General features: G+C 43.0%; 1 protein-coding gene across 2 annotated transcripts; it reads right to left on the minus strand.

Annotated features, from left to right (window-relative positions):
- Window positions 1-2934: 2934 nt before the first annotated feature.
- Window positions 2935-18720, minus strand: LOC139301721 (transcription activator BRG1). Of its 2 annotated transcripts, none has more exons than XM_070925194.1 (33): window positions 18505-18720; window positions 17784-17916; window positions 16430-16987; window positions 16127-16225; window positions 14586-14844; window positions 14235-14361; window positions 13962-14135; window positions 13663-13836; window positions 13391-13564; window positions 13219-13266; window positions 12228-12358; window positions 11971-12028; window positions 11783-11892; window positions 11527-11674; window positions 11267-11430; window positions 11072-11138; window positions 10772-10882; window positions 10010-10252; window positions 9792-9905; window positions 9473-9580; window positions 8827-8913; window positions 8600-8646; window positions 8289-8455; window positions 7943-8106; window positions 7061-7321; window positions 6899-6976; window positions 6549-6767; window positions 6155-6417; window positions 5137-5245; window positions 4831-4932; window positions 4150-4282; window positions 3836-3975; window positions 2935-2970 (listed from the first exon to the last, which is right to left on the minus strand). In XM_070925194.1, exons 1-33 carry the CDS (start codon window positions 18718-18720, stop codon window positions 2935-2937), a joined length of 5022 nt encoding a protein of 1673 aa, XP_070781295.1. The 2 variants fall into 2 exon arrangements, with proteins under 2 accessions (XP_070781295.1, XP_070781286.1); XM_070925185.1 differs by having other exon boundaries at window positions 6155-6437; window positions 6542-6767.
- Window positions 18721-19280: the final 560 nt, after the last annotated feature.

Genomic DNA, 19280 nt, shown 5'->3' on the forward strand with positions numbered 1-19280 from the left:
TTTAATGAAGACAGAAGTTTGAGTTGTTGAAGGGTTAATTTGGGCCCAAAATTTAAAGCCCAGTCTGCTAAAAGGCTTTTGTTGTACCCAAAAGATTAAAACCAAATCTGATGAGAGTAAAATGAATGTCACAGCTGTATCACTGATATCACTGGTTTAGATTCTTTGTCAGTCACCTCCAGTTATTAAGGATATATCGAATTCATCTGGAGTAATAAAAGAAATCACATGAGGGCTGTAACTAAGTAATGTCTGTTCTGATTAATCTGCTGATTATTTCCGAATTGTATAAAATGCCAGAAAATGGTGAAAAATTCTGATCACAATTTCCCAGAGCCAAAGGCGACATCTTCAAATAGCTTGTTTTTAATGGCCTAACACTCAAATATATTCAGTTTACAATCATATAAGACAAAGAAAAGCAGCAAATTATCACATTTTGGAAGCTGGAACCTGCATGAAAAAAAGTGACTCATTTATCAGTTATCAAAAATAGTTGCCGATTAATTTCCCTGTCAAATGACTGAATCAATTAATCGACTATTTTATTTCAGCACAAACGACAAATGTTCACTTTTACAGTGATTTATTGTTACGTTTTGAGTTCCAGCGACAATGATACAACACAACACAGACAGATCCCAATAATTCAGTGGAGAAAACGTTGATGCTTTGGTTGGATGTTCTTCTCTCTAGTTGCCTACCATAATGAAAAAAAGTACAGTACTGAACTTGCGAGCTGTACACACGTGCACATGATACTCTAAAAAATGCTCTATACAGTATATCCAACACCATATAGCCATGAGGCATTCACAAGCAGAGAGGAGCCACTGTCCCTCTGGTCCTTTGTCTTGAAATCAAAAACATAAAAAGTGCCAAAGTACATCAAACAGTTCTGAAATCCTAAAATCACCACACAACAACTTGAGGAGAAGCAGTTAAAGTTACAGTACTCATTCATGAATTACGACCTCAATTCTTTAAGTCTACAATCAACAGTTATAAGTGCTTATATTGGAAGTGTAACAGGAAAGCAGCAGCAAGGTGGAGCAGGTTGTCTTTATACTGTACCATATATACAATATTGGGAGAGCGACCTGGACTCAACTCCATTAAACCTCAGTCAAATAACTGTGGCGAGTTGCTAAAGAGCTTCTGAGGAGTCTGGAAACACCCTGCACCCACAGCAGGCCGGATTTACAACTCAAACAGTGAGCGCCGGTCACAAATATGTGATGTACACACACACACACGCGCGCACACACACACATACACACACACACCTCGGTAATCACAGTGGCTCCAAAGCGGCTGACTGTCATTACAACATATTGCCACAGCGAAGCAGAGGTGAAACATCAGGTTTGTTTACATGTATGTCCAGAGGGAAGGTAAGGTGGTAGCTCGGTGAAAACACAGCTCTGTCTGAAAACATTTTTCTGTTTACATTCAATGTTGTTTTCCTCACTTTACTGGTTCCCGCCAGTTCTAACTCCTCAGGTTAGTTAAGGACTTGTTTTTGATTAAAATGTGCCTTAAAAATGAGAAAATCTGGATAAATATTAAAGACTGTTTGGGTTATTTGTAATGTCAACACGTTACTTTAAGTCCCCCTATTTAGCATTTGTGAGCAGTATATAAACATTAAATGGTTTATAAAACACTATAATATAGTTGTAAGCAGGTATTGTGTAGCAAGTGTTTATTCATGTAATTGTTAACCGCTATAACTCCCAGAAGTGGAGTCTTATGGGAGTTATAGTATAGTATAGTGAAGGCCGGTGTATAAACAGATAATGAATGACAATATAATATAACGCAGCTGTAATAATATAAAATAAGTCTTCAAGGGAGAATTATAATCACTGTACATTAATAAACACTTATGATGTCCTTATAGCAACCTCCTTGTAGTATGTTATCAACTATTTATTGCATGTTTATATACTGCTTATAAAGCCTAATAGGATGACTTAAAGTAAAGTGTTACTGTTGTAATTGTTGCTCTTAGATTTGGAAATGTAGAATTACACGTCTTCAGGGCATTTGCAGAACATTTTCGAGCCCAAGTTGAGCTGAAAAAGACTAACACTAAGTAAAGACTGATTATGAACATTTAATAGCACAATTATCTTGGTTGAAATTGTCTCAATATATTATACTATTTTGCAATAATTACTGAAATAGGATTCAAAATCTCTTCCAACGGCATTAAAAAGTACCAAAATGACCGCACAGTGTGTGGGAGCTGTGTCTGTAAGTTTGTTGTGATTGTACTTTGGTTCCCGCTCTTTTTACACATTTCACTTGTTGTCCATCAGCAGCTTTTTTAAAACTGAACAATGTGTCTCTTTTTTCTGTCTCCACCATCTTCTGTAATAAATGTGTATTTTGCTGTGTGAAGTCCACAGTGGGCAGCTCTATCGTGTTTGTTCTTATCGCAGCAATGACCATTTGTATTTTGTATCACAATAATACTGTCATATTGATTATTGTCTCATTATTGCCCCAAACTCTCATAAACAGATTTGTTATAATGTTCATTGAAGTAGTGTTTTAATACCTGTAAACTGACAGCATTCTCAGTAAAACTAAAAAGCTCATTTGATGCCTCTGTGTTGAGACTTCTTCAGGCCGAGCCTCAGCAGAGAAACAGAAAACGTTTGACGCAGTGATGTTCGTAGTCCAGTTAACTTGTGTAATTTATATTTCATGTGTACTGTTTCCACGTGATGTCTATGTGACTAATCAAATAATATTTATCTGTTCCTGTATCGACAGTATTGCAAACCTCCCTTCTATTTCAGTCCTATGACATTTGACTGAGGGTGGATGGAGTTGGCAGAGGCGTGTTTTATTTACTGTATATGTGGTGCTTGAGTTGGTGGAATATCCCTTTATGCCCCTTTGTCTCCCATATTACAGTACAGTTCAGGACTCTTCATCAGTGGCACTGGGGGAGTGCTCCTGGAAAAGAGATAAAAGAGAAAACTAGAGAATGTCTAGAATATTTTTTTTTGATCTGCATCCCCACCCGGATGTGAATCAAAACACACCTGAAAAGACTTACTGATGACAATCATAGGAGATGTGTGTCAGGATTTTTATTTATTCAAGAAAGTGAAAAAGTTCAAAAACACCATCTCGCTATGTGAAGAAACTGCTTTAAAATTCCTGAACGGCTCGTTCCTCGTGGCCTAACTTTCTACCAAGTTTAACTGAAATCAGTCAACAGGTTTTTAAGGTATCCTGCAAACCAACAAACAAACAAACAAACAGTTCCTTAAACATAACCTCATTGGCAGGTATAACTAAGGATGAAGAGAACATAGGCTGTAATTTTAATACATTCTGCATGTTGTCTGGTGTCTGCTAAGATCAAGCAGGTAGAAACATATGACTAAGCCAAGAATGGAAAAGATGTGACCTTCCCACTCATCCTTCAATCAATCCCTTCATTAATACCCATTTTTAAAAAGATAAATATTGTCACTACCTGAATGAATATTTTTAACCTGGCTCAGAATCACAGCCTTATAGTTGTTCTGTCAACAGCAAAAACTTCCCACTGTAAACAAAACAGCAGTGTGCATGAATATGGCAGGTAGGTTCATCTGGGTGTTCACCTAAGTGAAGTGTTTGGCTTAACTTACAGGTACACTGGGCAAAACTATGACAGTAGTGTAGTACCCAGGTTGTAAAAAAAGGAAGTTTCCTGTCAAACTGGTTCTTGTAAGGACAGAAAGAAAGACACACACACACACACACACACACACGTGCGCACACACGCGCACACACACGCACACACACACACACACACACAGTGTGTTACCTCTTCCTGTTCATCCTCAGAGTCATCATCACTAACAACAGGTTTGGCTCTGGTGCGTCCTGTTCGTCTGCTGCGTCCCTTCCCTCGATCTCCACCTTTATCCTTCCTCCCCAGACGGATCTTCACTTTCACAGAGCGAGCTGAAGACACACGCACACACGCACACACACACACACACACACACAACATGTCTATGGTACAAATAAAACAACTAAAAAGACTTATGTAAGTATGAAAAAGCATTTTAGTGTTATTGAAAACTTAAATGTCTGTCTCAAGTGAAAGATGGTCAGAGAGAAAAAGAGCCAGTTTACATTCAGACTCTGATCCTTCCTCCGGCTCCTCTTCCTCTTCCTCACTCTCCTCTCCCTCACTTTCCTCCTCCTTCTCGATCTTTTGCCTCAAACTGGTGAACACTGACTGGAGGACGATGGAGTCTTCATATATCTGCTCACATGAGAGATACACGGCAAACGACTGTTTACTATCAACATCATATACATACAGGTAACACTGGCAGAAAAAAATTGCTTTGAGCATCCACAATTTATGTATGATTACTGACATCTAAGAGAAAAACTGAAACAAGTCGTCTGCCATGTGCGATATAGACGACTGCCGGGCCAATCAGCGACAACATGCATCATTTATCCAGTGACGCAGCAGTTATGGCTGAAGTACTGACCTTTATTTAAAGCTTTCTGATCAAGACAATCAGCGTATGTATGACAAAAAGAATACAGTAAAAAAGTATAATGCCTTCAAAGTTTCATCAATCAGACTTTTGCACCGACCCTCCACGTTTCCCAAATATAGGACAAGTAGTGGCTGAGATATGAAAGTAAGACCCCAGTTTTATTTTTCTGTCACGGTAAAAATATATAAAACCAAGGGAGAGGTGTACACACACTACTCTAAGTGAACAGTATACACTGCAACAAGGACAGCAGGTGTTCTTCTGTGTTCATGAGTGAATCCTTTACAGTGAGTCTCACCAGGGATCCCTCCAGGTTGAAGGTCTGAGCGTTTTGGAAGAGCAGCATGACGTCTCTCTCCAGGTCACCCAGACTGCGGTAGCGATGACCTCGAATCCTCTCCTGCAGTGAAGATACAGTGTGTACATTACTTTGCGTATAAGAGAAAGTAACATGCTATGTGTGTCTGTTATAAATAAATCTATCAATTGTCAACACAAGCCACAATTTTTAGGGTTTTCTTGTCGTCTTTTTTAGTTGTATTGGCCATCCATTGCTGTTGCAGTGACCAGTTTACCCCAGAAGAATAATTTCTTCTGATCTCACCTTGATCTTCCTGAAGTCCACGGGCTTGCGAATCAGTTCGTAGTACTCTGGCAGCTCTTTTCGAGAAGGCAGCTGGATGAACACCTCGCTCAGCTGACGCCCGCTGGTGCTGAAGGAAACGATATCAGACAAAACATCTGAAAGCTCCCCATTAGTGATTGAATTCAGCACATCAAAGTTTCTATTCTATTTAAACACTCTGGGTGAGAGATAACTGACCGTCAGTCAGGAACAGTTTTATAACACAGCTCTGTATAACACTTTTATGTATTAATACAAATGTTAACTTTAGCTTCAGAGATCCAGATCCTCTTCTGTTAAATTGTATTATGAAAACCATACACATTAGTTTCTTCACAAACCATAGCCCCGTGTTTTCATGAATGAAAAACTGTCAGCCAATATATAAAACTCAATTAATAAGCTTAATAAGAGTTAAAGCTCTCAGTCTGTAATTGGTATTCACCTCCCTTTCATAGATTGGAGCTTCACCACAGTCCTCAAGGTGCGAACATTAACAAGCATAATTGTTAAAAAAGGCAGAATGTTTTAATATGTGTAAGTACATGTGGAAACAAAGCATTACAGTCCTGCTAGTAGGGGTACAGATAGTTAGCAGGGTTCATTTAACACTATGCTAACGTGAAATTTGATATTGTGTATTATTTAACTTACACACTTTATGCTGAGTAGCATGCCATTGCAAAGTGCAAAATGTATATAAGATGTTGTGAAAATGCATATTTAGCAACTAATTAATAACTTCTACACAAATATAGTGCTTCTTATACTAGTGTCCATGTGTCTGGTGTTTAAATTTGAATTTAAATACATGATTTAATTGAATCTAGTGAGGAGGTGCTGATGCAAAATACTGCAATAAAAGTAACAATAACTTCTCGCTTTTCATTATACTCATTCTGCAGTGAAAATCAGTTAATATGCACCAGACCTACATAATGTGTGTCACTCAAACAGCACTTCATGTGTCTACAGACACACAGCTCATTCCTGCTACCTGTCTTTATACTTGATGACAGCGTCCACAATCTTCCTCATCTTCTTTGTGAGGGCGGGTGGGTTGGGGGAGAGTTTCTCAGCAGGCGGTCGTCCCCTCTTCCTCTGCCTCTTACCATCTTCGTCTTTGTCCCCTCGTCCTCGTCCTCCCGAGGAAGAGGAGGGACCAGGGAGATCCAGGTCGCGGTCCCGCTTCCTCTTGCGGGTCGTCTTTTTGTGACGTACCTCTTCCTCCACCTCCTCCAGTGTGCCCTCCTCAATCGCCTGCACAGGAGAGACACAGACTGAGATTAACATAAAGGTATTCAATCAATGTTATCCTAGCCTTATTTTATATTTTAATTTAATTTGACATCTGTTTCTCAGCTCTGCCCTTTTCCCATGAGGCCAATGACCTTGAGCCACTGCTTCTCGGTCAGCGAATCGCTGTAGTCCACCTCCTTTCGCTGCCGAGAACCTCGTCCAAACATTTTCTCCTCCTCCTCCTCGCAGGTCAGCCGTTCAACCTCAGCATCGTCCTTCATGATCCAAGTGGGCAGCTCGTCCTCCTCCATCAGACGAGGTTTTCGCCGCGGGTTACGGGCATCCTCACGACGCCGGTCTAGGTCCATACGCTGAGGGAGAGAGAGGAAAGAGGGCAAAAAAAACAAAGACATAGAGGATAGGAGAGGATTTTGGTGGAGTTAGGGCTGCAGGTGAAGTGCTTGTACGAGCTATAATTTATCTTCAAAACACAAACACTGACCATAAACTGGTCGAACTCCTCCTCACTCCTGGCAATCATCTGGTTGACCGTCTCGTCATCTGGCACCTCATCCTCCTCCTGAATACAGCAGACACACATTGGCGAGCAGCACATAAGCAAGCACACTCTTTAAAATTGCGTGTCGCTGGTGCTTACACACACATTAATGCGTAGACACACTTCCTGACCCCAGACCTCGTCTTGCTCCTCGTGTTCCAGGATGGCCTGCAGGAAAGCCCTGCGCTCGTGGCTGGAGGACTTCTGATCGAACATGCCGGCCTGGATGACCTTCTGGTCCACGTTCAGTTTGTACTTGGCAGCGGCCAAGATTTTCTCCTCCACACTGTTGACAGTACAGAGACGCAGCACACGTACCTCGTTTTGTTGGCCAATGCGGTGGGCTCTGTCCTGAGCCTGCAGGTCCTGGAGAGGAGATCAGGAAGGAGGAAGAGAATTAGTGTAGGTTCAAATGTTACTCTGAGAAAAGTATGGCTGGAGAACAAGAGCGGGTTTCCCATTGTTTATAGACGAGTAGGCAGAAGTCAATAAGCCGCCAGTACTGCGGTGGCACCCCACTTGTAAACCCGCATGTAACACTGTAGCATAGAAGAACTCTGACATCAACATCATTCAAATAAAGGGTATACAGTTTTAATAGACGGCGAGACTCTTTTCTGGGTTGTGCTGCTGTCAGCTGCTCCAACCCAGAAACTTTTATAAATCTCCAATAAATCCTTGATGTTGACAAAAGACCGACCAGAAACGTTATTTTGTCAGCTGTGTCATTATCAATTTCAGACTAGTGATTTGAGAATGAATAACTTTCACTTCCACATTTACTGTCGGAGGGGGCCTCTGGTGACATTTCTGTTTCACTGTCAGTGTAAAGCAATCTGAGGTCTCTGGGTGTGCTCAGAGGGTGTGGTCTCTATGTTCATGTCTATCCTTATGTGCATGGTAAGTGTCCTGCAGACACTAGCCTCTAACTGCTTGATTTTTGACGAAATGGTGTCTTTTGTAAATGAAATCAAATGCGTATCACACCTGATGTGGGTTCCAGTCCGAGTCAAAAATGACCACAGTGTCGGCAGACTGCAAGTTGAGACCGAGGCCCCCGGCTCTTGTGCTCAGCAGGAAGATAAAGTACTCTGACCCTGGATCATTGAAGGTCTTCAGTAACATTCCTCTATCCTCAGCCTTCGTAGTGCCTGAGATGTTAGGGAGGTGGGAGAAGAGGAGAAAAGCAGAAGTAAAGGAAAAAACGAAGCAAACGAGGCAGAAGGTAAGCAAAAAAAGGGTTATAAAAGGAACAAGATTTCAGGGAAACAATGTGAATAAAGGGCAAATTCACAAACATTTATAATTTTAATATTTAAGTAAACTGTCTCACCATCCAGGCGCAGATACTTGAAGCTGCGATACGCAAAGTAGTCCTCCATGATGGTCATGAGCGAGGTCATCTGACAGAAGAGCAGCACTTTGTGGCTTGTGGCTCTCAGCTTCGGCAGGATTCGATCCAACACCTCAAACTTTCCTGATGCCCGATACAGGTCAGGACTGACGGCAATGTAGGTGGATTGGGTTACAAGGGTTACAGTTTTTGTGGAAGTGTGTGTGTGTGTGTGTGTGTGTGTGTGTGCGCGTGTGTGTGTGTGTGCGTGCGTGTGTGTGACCTTGACCTAAAGTGGAATTAGCACTTACCCCTGGACTATCCCACCAGAGAATCCTAAATGTTCAGAGAAGGATTCCTGCAAAAACAATCACACCTTTATTCTGTAATTTAGTCACATACACAGTCATTCAGTTAGTGGCTTTAGTTTGAAATTAACCTTGTGCTTCAATGTCACTTGTTCCTTATATTCCGACAAATCTTCTATATAAATATGAAACACAGTGAAACAAAGAACTGGAGGCAAAATGTTTTGTACCTCTATTTGCTGGAACATGTAAGGGTGGTTACAGATCTTCCTCAGCTGCATGATGGTGTTCATCAACGTCTTTGTGCCTCCTTTACCCTGGTAAACACAATGTGCACAATGACTGTAAATCACAGTTTTATTCTTTCAGTCAACATTTACTCATAAAGGCTTGTCCAAGGACAGTTATCAATTCTCTCTCTAGAAGTGTTTAAATGTGAGGTCCAAGGACCTGACCTGAGTGAAAATACAACTTCAGCATCAGCAAAAAAAAAGAAGAACCAATTTCATACTCTCATGTCATGCCAGTCACAAGATCTTGTAAGGCAGCTCCATGTGTTATCATATGAATCATCTTTCAAGGTACCTAAACCAAACATTTCCAAACTTTCAAAGCCTTTATCATCACATCTACATTTTAAATGAAAGTTTACAGAATTCCTTTATACCCACAATCAATGTATATTGTCACTTTGTTTATTTTACCAGCTGTTCATATTAACTTTGATTGTACGTTTTGATCATGATTATTTAATGCTTGGTGAGACGAGATATCCAAGCATATTCCTAACCTTGAAAACACATGGGTTAAAATTAAGCATTTTCCAAACTTTCAATACTTTGTACAAACGCTGTGTCAAAGTGTTTCTGCCCTCACCTTCTTGTCTTTCTCTGATCCATCAGTGAGCAGGACCCCCTTGGCCTGCATGTGCCTGTACAGCACCCTCTGAAGAGACGACATGTCACACTTGATCACGTATTCCACCTGCCGGAGAGGAGGGACAGGTTGAATTAATGAAAGAAGTGGACAAAAAGAGAAGTACGAAGGCTCAAAGACATCAGCTGATTCAAGGCTAGAAACAGATCTGCTATCACATTTACCAGCATTGCAAATATTATATTATAAAAAAATATGTGCTTGTCTGTTCTCATGTGTGTATGTTAGTTTATCTGCTGTGTAAGTAGGTGAAACCTGCCTTCTCTGGAAGCTGTGCCTCCACTTCCTTCTTTAATCTGCGTAACAGGAAGGGGCGAAGCACTTTGTGGAGACGACGGATGATCAAGATGGTCTCCTCTTCATTAAGGTCCACCTGGAGAGGAAAAAAAAGACAGTGTACCTTCTGCCTGTTGTCGTCTCTGACTTTAGAAAATGATGGTGAATGTGATGTGGCTACAGCTGAGTCCTTCTCTCCACCTTCTCTCCAGTCATGGCGAAAGGAGCGTTGAACCACTGTTCGAACGTGCTGCAGCTCTTGAAGATGGTGGGCAGGAGGAAGTTTAGCAACGCCCAGAGCTCAGGAAGTTTGTTCTGCAGCGGCGTTCCTGTCAGCAGGACTCGCCGTGGGGCCAGGTAGTGAGTGTTCAGGACCTGGGTCAGCTTACAGTGGTGGTTCTTCATACGGTGGCCCTCGTCCACGACCATGTACTTCCAACGAATCTGGTGAGTAGAGAGGAGAGGAGAGCATTTGGGTAAAGCTACTACTGCACTGCCTTATCGCATCCAAACCAGAAAGTGCTCATATGGAAGATCTCTTGTCCAGTTTGTCCTCATGACCCATGCTGGCTCAGTCCAAAGCCAAAGCCTTGAGCCACCACATGGGGGGAAAAAACTTGCCTGAACTACAACACCCACCTGTCAGCACAGTCAGGAAGCCTACATGACTACATGAGTGCATAGCAGCATGACGGCCACAGAGGACAGTGGGAGACGCGGTATACAGGCGATGTCAGTGTGTGGCAGCACCTAGGAGAAAGCACTGAGACGCAGCAGAGGGGGGCAGTCAGATTGGCCCAAATACCTTTAGAGGACTTTGGGGATTTAGGGATGAGGGAGCCGACAAACAGAAGCACACGAAACCTCAAGCAAAATCAAATGATTAACAAATAAGATGCAGGCATGTGGACATGTGTTTGTGCATGTCCTTCTGCTTGTGTTTGTTTGTACAGGCCATCTCACCTTGGCCAGTACTTGTTTGTCCTTGATGATGTACTCGTAAGTGGTGAGTAAAACGTTAAACTTGCCACTACGCAGTTGGGGGACAAAGGCTCTTCTGGCAGCAGGAGACCCCTGGAAGACAAAAATATTTAAATGACGTATGTAAAACAAAAGAAAAATGTAAAAATAAAGAAAAGTTAATTGAATGTCTAGCAAAAATACAATACAATTAAATATGTTTGTAGAGACACATGTTCTCTCATTTTGTGTTTATGTAAGTAAGAAACATTCAATTTGGGTGGTGTGGCTGCAAAAACTCACCTTGTAAGATACTTTCACAACTGTCGGTGCCCACTTATCAAACTCATACACCCAGTTAGAAAGAGTTCTGTCAATGAGAGACAGCTCAGTTGTCATTCAACTGTCACTCATTTTCTTTATTTCGCAGTGTTTGTTTAAATAACTTCCCTGATGAAGGATATAAAAATTGTCTGTAGTTAATGTGGATTAGCTCACGAGAGGGGTACAATGATGAGGTAGGGTCCATTGAGCCGTTTGTTCTCCATGAGGTACGTGATGAGGGCGATGGTCTGGATGGTTTTTCCCAGACCCATCTCATCGGCCAGGATCCCATTGAGGTTATTGTTGTAGAGGGAAACCAGCCACTCCAGACCTTTAATCTGACAGACAAGGAAGGGAGAAAGTCTAACATGACAAAGCATTTACCTCCGCATGGCAAGTTAGAGAATAGCATTTAATTGATTGTGCTTGTTTACCTGATACTGTTTGAGTTGTCCATTTATTAACAAACTGGACTGTTTCTCCACCTTCTCTGTGACAGCGTGAGCCACAGAATAATAAGACTGCAGCCCACGGGCAAATGCTGCACCGCTATATTCGTCATCCACATCCTGCTTAGCATTTCTGCAGAAGAAACACGTAAGAGTTTTATGCAAACATGGTATAAAGTCAGTTGGTGGACACCTTTTGTGATACCTGACATCCTTTGTAGTACTCCATGTATGCACTCACTCAATGATGTGTCGGACATCCACCTCTGACACGTCCTCGCAGTCAGGATCTGTAATCTTCTTCTTTTCCTCCACCAGAGCAGACGATGGCTGAGGCTCCTCCTCTTCCTCCTGCCAGACAGCTGGTCAGTGACTGGAGCAGTGAATATGAAACTGGCTTCAAACATGTCATGTGTTCAAACAACCCACCTCCTCCTCTTCCTCCTCCTCACTGTCTTCACTGTCTGAGCGGGGAGCCACCTCATAACTGGACAAGATACATGCGTGCTCAAATTCAATTTCAAAATTTTAGGACTGGTGTTTTAGCCACAACGCCGGATTTGGTCTGAATGCAGCCTAAGAGAGTGTTTTTACATTGTTGTATCGGTACTTTTACTTACTTTCTCTCTTTTCCACACACATTTGCATTAACAAGTCACTCTTCCTCTCTCTCCAACCAGTCTCACCCAGGGTTCATCTCCAGCCAGGTCTCCAGCTGTCCAGCTTTAGGGGCGTCCAGTCCTGTCAGGATGTTCCCACTGTCTACATGGATGACCTTCACAGGCAGGTCACTCATCTGACTCGTCTCATCCAGAGGCTGCAGGGGAGGAGGAAAGTTATCTTTTGGACTGGGCTACTGGTCACTGGGCTGAGTTTAAATGCAGGGGAACTGAAATGAGGCAAAGCTTCAGATAGTTAGGCTGTGTGTACAAGTTTAGCTTACATTGATGACAATAATGTTGCTGTTGGACAATTAAACAACCAATAGGTATCAAGCAAACGTCCAAATCAAGATTTACTACAGACTATGCTGTAAATTAACTTTTTACACACATTTTCTTCCCTCTTTGGGATTTTGTTTGACTGTTATTATATTGTTTGCTATTCCAATTATTGTCACCTGTGACAGATGATTTACTTCATAATGGTCCGAATATGTACTCAGGGTTGCAATGGGCTACAGCCAGTGGCTTTAAGTTTGGTCACCTGCATCGATAGCCATTGTTTTGAGATGTGTATATATGATGTGATGTTTGTTAGTGTCACTTTGTGCCTGATGAAAATCTATTTGATCAAATTGTTAGTGAACAATAACAGTGAACAAAAGATTATTGTGGGAGCACAGAGCAGCATGCAGATTCTACTTTTTGCCATGACAACACGAAAAGACAAAACATTACCCCTAGAAGAGTTATGTGAAATTTGATCTATGCTGTGTTTAAAAGGAGGTCTCCATGGAAACCACAGAAAGCAACAAAACTAAATAATCAGGTTTTCATTGCGAACCCAGCATATTCAAAGAGAGACTATATATTTTGAACAAAATCAGTGACTTTTAATACCTACTCTAACTACCTCTTCCTCAGTGGAATATATATACAGTTATCTATACAAGGTTAATAATAATAACATGGTTTTAATGTCTCTGCCATCACTGCGGCTACTGCATCTGCTCACCTCTCCATCAGGGCCCAAGGCAGGAGTCTGACCCTCAGCAATCTCCAACTGCAAGACAAGAAGAAGTTGACTAAAGACCACTGGTGCTGTAGCTCAATGAATAAATTGGTGAAAAATCAGACTTTCTAATATGCAGACTGTTGATGACATTATCCCTCTCCTACTGTTTTACCTTCTTCTTCTTTTTCTTCTTCTTCTTTTTCTCCTTGAGGGCCTGTGCAGCTTTGTGAGCTCTGACCAGCTCGGTGAGGTTGGCGACATACTCGTCAGTTTGCTGCAGCAGGTAGGCCAGCCGCTTATCCTTCTTCTGGTCAATCAGTTTACGATAGCCCTCCTCATCCTCAGCCTGGGAGGACAGACACATATACAGTGTGTGTGGGAAGGTGTGTTTACTGGTAAGTGCGTAATGTGCATGCTTGCGTAAATGTGTCTGTGTTTTCTTACCATAAGCCTCCTCATCCTCTCTTTCTCAATACGCTCATTCTCTTTCTTTTGCTCCCGTTCAGTGTTGGCATGGTAGGTGGCCACAGCTTTGGTCAGTTTCTGCATTTTACCTGTGATGGAACGGTGGTACTCTTTGAAGTCTTTGGCGTGCTGCAGGATGCTGTTGAGGTACTCCTATGTTGGAGTAAAAGTGTGGGTGAAGGACAGAGAGGACAAAACACAGGAGACAAGAGGCGCCAATCAGAAATACCACTCATAATCTTATCGCGGGTAATGTCACAACTGCATTCGTCTTCTACCTGATGTTTCTGCCTGCGTTTGCGCTCTTGCTCAATCTTCTGCTGTTTCTCCAGTTTCTCCGTGATGCGGGCCTCTCGCAGAGACTGACGCTTGCTTCGCTTGTAGGCCTTGGCATCAAGGGCGGTCTCTAGAGCTGTGTCACGACGCATACACACCACCACCTCTTGACGCAGCTGTGGACAGCCACGCACGTAGACAAACATGCATAAATGTGATGTTGTGAAGGTTAAAGGTAAAAGTGAAAATGTGAAGCTTGATGATGTAGTGCATACCTGTCTCTGGAAGTTAAGCAGTCGGAGGGCTTTGAGCTCTATAGTAGCTTTGGTACGTAAATCACCAGCCAGAGAGCCCGGCAGGTTCTCCAGTTCAGCAATTCGATGAGTGATACGAGCCTGTAACCTGAGGGAGCAAACAGTACTGAGTTTCAGTTATTTCTTTAGGTATTATTCATGATTTGTGTGTTTTGATTTCAAATACCTCTGGGAGAAAATTTAGCAAGAAAACAATGCAGCAATGTACTGTTTATGGTACAATATACAGTAACCTTTAGCCTAAAAAAGTTTAATTCTGTTGAAAGTAAATGACATGGAGGAACTGGTGCATCCCCAAAGGCCCTGGTGTACCTGTACTCCCGCTCCTGCAGTATCTCCACTGGGTCGAGGCCGCAGGGTTTCTGAATGGGGGTAATGCGGTTCTGCTTGGCGTGGTAAGGCATCATGGGAGTAGGCTGTGCCGGCTGGCCGGGGGACTGGGTCTGTGGAGGCATTACTGGGGAAGCAGCGGGGGGAACTGAAGGGGGAGCAGGAGAGGGCCGGCCAGTGGGCTGAGGGGGAATCAGCTTTTGGGGTGCATTGGAGGGGGCTGCTGCATTCACCATGGGACCTGGAGGGAAGTGAAGTGAGGGAATAAGGGAAAAGTCAATACCATGCAGCTGTAAATGCTGCTGTGGTCTACAGTACATGATGGCATTACATCAAAGGTTCAAGCTGACATGAATCTTGAGAATTAATACCAATATTCTTGTACAAAGTTGGTGACCGCAAGTGTGCCAGTACATTTTTTTCACAGCAGACATTTTGACATGTCACAGCAGGAAAAGCACAGATGTAACATTAGTGCTGGCTCTGTTTCATTTACGCCATGACAGTGAGACAACACACACAACACCAGGGCTCTGAAACTGAGACATCCAACTGTTATGCAGCCTTTATTAAAGTTATAATTTACACCAGTGATTTTCCTGCTGTGACGTGAGGATTTCCGCTGTGAAAACCTATATTCAATGTATAGAACATTTATCATTTTCATGGAAAAACTGAATAAAGTGTTTCCCCTCTAATTCTGTTATTGGTTGGGTTCAAGAGGCAGCTCAAACAGCATTTAGACTAGAGGACACTGACACATAAAATCTTCTGCTGCACAGGAAGTTGTGCATGTCATGTTTAAAGGTAACCTGTGGAGTTTATAACCACTGGAAGCACTACGGATTAATGTTTTTAATAGTGGGTCCCTGTATTGTTTGTATCCTGAACACCTGATCAATAATGAAAGGCACCAGGAAACGTAGCAATGCACCAACAAAGACAGGGAAGAAGACGGCTAGCAAGTAAACATTAATGTAAACAATGTAGGATTTGAAAAATGGGGAAAAATCTGCTTTCCAAATGTTTTATGAGACATGAAATGCAGTCAACAAGTTTATTAGACCTCAAGGATACACACAATGCGTTTTGGTGAGATCACTGAATGTAAACAGAACTTTAGAGAAAACTCCACAGGGCACCTTCAAGTAATCAAAAATAGTTTGCGAGTAATCAATATTAGGATAAATACTGGAAGATAGAATAATTGTAAGAAGCTGCAGGCAATGAGTGTCTTTATATTACAGTATATTAGGCCAGGGCCATAAACTCTTATCATCTTAATCAAGAAAAGTTGAAATTATGACTTTAATAAAATTAACATACTGTTCTAATCCTTCCAACTGATTAATTCCCTTACCTGGATCAGGGGTAATAACTGGAATTTATATGGACATACCAGCTCTCACTCTCAGCCTCTCTTCCTCTAATATCAGAGCTCGGTTTCTACAAAGGTACTCACACTAGTTCAGCATCAAAAGAGGCTCACAGGTTTCATAAGGTCTTACAGCAGCACAACATACCTTCAGGCCAGGACTTGGGAGGTCCGTTTGGGTTTTGTCCCTGCATCCCAGCTGGAGTACCTGATGGGCCTGGAGGAGGCATGTTGGGACCCATCATGCCTAAAGAAACAAATAAGAACAGATTCTCTGAAGTCTGATGGATCATTTATAACACAGGTCTTTTGAAATATCAGGAGAGGACTGTGGGAGTTGCAGGTAACTGAAGATTCAATGTTACATACAGGTGTAAATTTCTCTTCAATCACCCATCAGACCCATCAGACCCATCAGAGGATATAGCTTGGTATTCCCATGCATGCTCACCATGAGCTCGACTGTAGCCTGAGCCCATTGGCCCAGGACCTGGTCCTGCTAGTCCACCTCCTGGCCCACCTCCAGCTCCAGGAGCCAGGTTGGGCATGGACTGCTGCTGCTGCATCCCAGGCATCGGCCTCTTCCCTTGGACAGCCATCTGAAGGTGGTCTGGCAGGGGCTGTCCCCGGGCCAGCATCTTATAAGCCATGATCTGGGCTCTGAGTTGGTGTAGCTGGTTCTGGTTGAAGGGAGTAGGGCCACCGGGGCCACCAGGACCAATCGGGCCAGTAGGGCCTCCAGATTCAAGGCCAGATCCAAGGCTGGGGACACTAGGGCCAAGACTGGGTCCGGGGCTGGGTCCCGGGCCGGAGCTACCTGGAGGGCCAGACCGATTATTGGGACCCAGAGTGTGTTGATCTCCACTGGGGCCATCTAAAGGTGTAGAGGCAGAGCCGGGACCACCAGAGGAGGAGGAAGAAGAGGATGATGGCATAAGAGGTCCAGAGGGAGGACCATTTGAAGGGACAGGACTGGAGTGGTCAGAACCACCTAATGGAGAGTGGTAACCTGGAAGGCACAGACAGAAAGACAGACAGGTGGATGAAAGAGGTGCTGGGTGGGTGCTTTCATGGAGTTCTGTCGTCACTGTTGCCAGCGGACACATGATCCCTGCAAAACTACAAAATGACTTGACACTTCAGTTTTTGTGGTTCGTATTAAACAAACGAGACATAGCGTTGGTGAGCTTTAGGGATGCTGGTATTTTGGACAGTGCCTGGGTAGCTGTTTCCCCATTTCCACTCTTTATTGTAAGCTGCTGGCTGTAGCTTCATATTTACCATACAGACATGAGAGTGGTATCAATCCTCTCATCTAACTCTGAATAAGCTGATATCCCAAAATATCAAAAGTATTCCTTTAACAAGCCTGCAGCATAGCCGGATAAACAATGAGTTATTCCCTATTCATATCCCACCAGTCTGTTATTTCATAATGTTTTTAACTCTGATTCACAATGCTAAGCCTGTCTGTCTGACCGTCCGTCTTGTTTCATTCCCTGTACCTCTTTATCTCTTCCTTATAGCATGCAGATGACAAGCTACAAAGCTGCTACCTGACTGTTAAAACTTCCTTTGTGTGAACTAGACTGATCTGTGGCACTGTATGATTTTCAGTATTTTGATATTAAAAGAAACACTTTAAACCGTTTGAAAACAATGGCTCACGGTTCAGTCCATAGCTTGTGACAGCAGAGACACTCCCTATGAGCCAGACAACAGAAGTGTTACACATATAAGAACAAGTCTTACACAATGTTGGAAAGGATGAAATTGCTTAAGATAAGTCTACGTAGCATGCCTACCTTGCGAGTGTTGGTCTAGAGGACTGGGTGGGGGGCCCATACCACTGTGCCCGCCCTGTCTCATGGACAGTCCCTTCATCTGACTGAAGCGGCTCTCCTCACTCATGCTCTTCTCATGCATGCTCTCCATGGGCTGTGGGACAAATCAGACAATGTTATTAGGTAGGTGCAGCTGCAAATGTAATATAGTTCCGCAAGGGGAAAAAGCACATTAAAATAAATAATGAAGCAGTAATAATATCACATCAAATGAGCACATGTCAAGTAGACTGCATTGTGAATAATATGGGAAAGGAGTTTTCAACATGTATAGATTTGATATGCAGCTGCAGGTATTCACAGGTATGCATATCAAGCCAAGCCAGTATGTGTTACAATGTGCCAGTGTCAGCATGTGTTAGGAATTTCCATTAGGAAACGCTAGAGCCATAATTAAAATGTCCTTAACTTTCTTATACACAGAAGAAAAGGAGATAATGAATTGAAAAGTGAAAGTGCAGTCATACACATAAGTCCACAGTTGATCAGGTTTTATGTTTTGCTCCATATAGCTTCATGGTACTGTCAGCAGATGATCCCCTTTCTGTGTGAATGTGATGTTTAAACTCCTTAATATGCATTAATAACTCTAAATCTGTGGGTATGGATTTAAAAAACAACTCTCTGTTGGTCTCAGTGGTGGTGTGTCTCAGTGGGACGTTGGGTGTTTATACGTCCTTACTTTGTGCAGAGGGTGCATGCTGTCCTGGCCGTATCCAGAGGGCCCTGGCTGGGAGTGTCCAGAGGATGGAGGGCCAGGGCTGGGGCCCATCATACTGTGAGAGGAGCCTGGTGAGGGCCCGGGGCTGGGGCCCAGCATGGCCCCAGGGGAGGGACCCGGACCAGGGGAAGGACCTGGGCGAGGGGTGCCTCCCATGGGCGGATCTGGCGTTGACATCGCCCTGGATCTCCTGCTCCTGGATGAGCAGCAGGGACCTGATAGAAAGGAGAGAGATGACAAAGAGAAAGTGTGAGGGAGTGACAGATGGGAGGAAAAAAAATCTTCTCAAATCTCAAAATTCCCAAGTGAGGCAATCTAATGAGCAAAGATGAAGCGATTTGATATGACAAAACTTAAATATAACTCAAACTCTATTAAACTCAAAAATATCTTGACTGTGAAGCCTTCAACAATGCTTTTCTGATGAATGAAGTGGGTGCACAATCTTTGCAGGATTGGGTGAATTTAGTCCAACGACTGTCAGATGAAGACTCTCCTTTCTCCTGCTGCGCTGCACCAAATCACCCGTTGCGCGCATATGCAGTTACAGCTGCAGGGTCTACCACTGCACTTGAACTGAGCACGGGGAAATACTGTAAATTATGCTCATGAGCCCATGCTACTGAGAATGTCCTCACTCAGACCATGAAAGGGTGTCTCGTTAAATATAAAAAAGGGGAATGGCGGACTGTGCTTATGCGACTGACCTACCCGCATCAACAGGACAGGCGGTCCTG

The sequence above is a fragment of the Enoplosus armatus genome, chromosome 2 (assembly GCF_043641665.1).
Source record: "Enoplosus armatus isolate fEnoArm2 chromosome 2, fEnoArm2.hap1, whole genome shotgun sequence".
NCBI lineage: Eukaryota > Metazoa > Chordata > Actinopteri > Centrarchiformes > Enoplosidae > Enoplosus > Enoplosus armatus.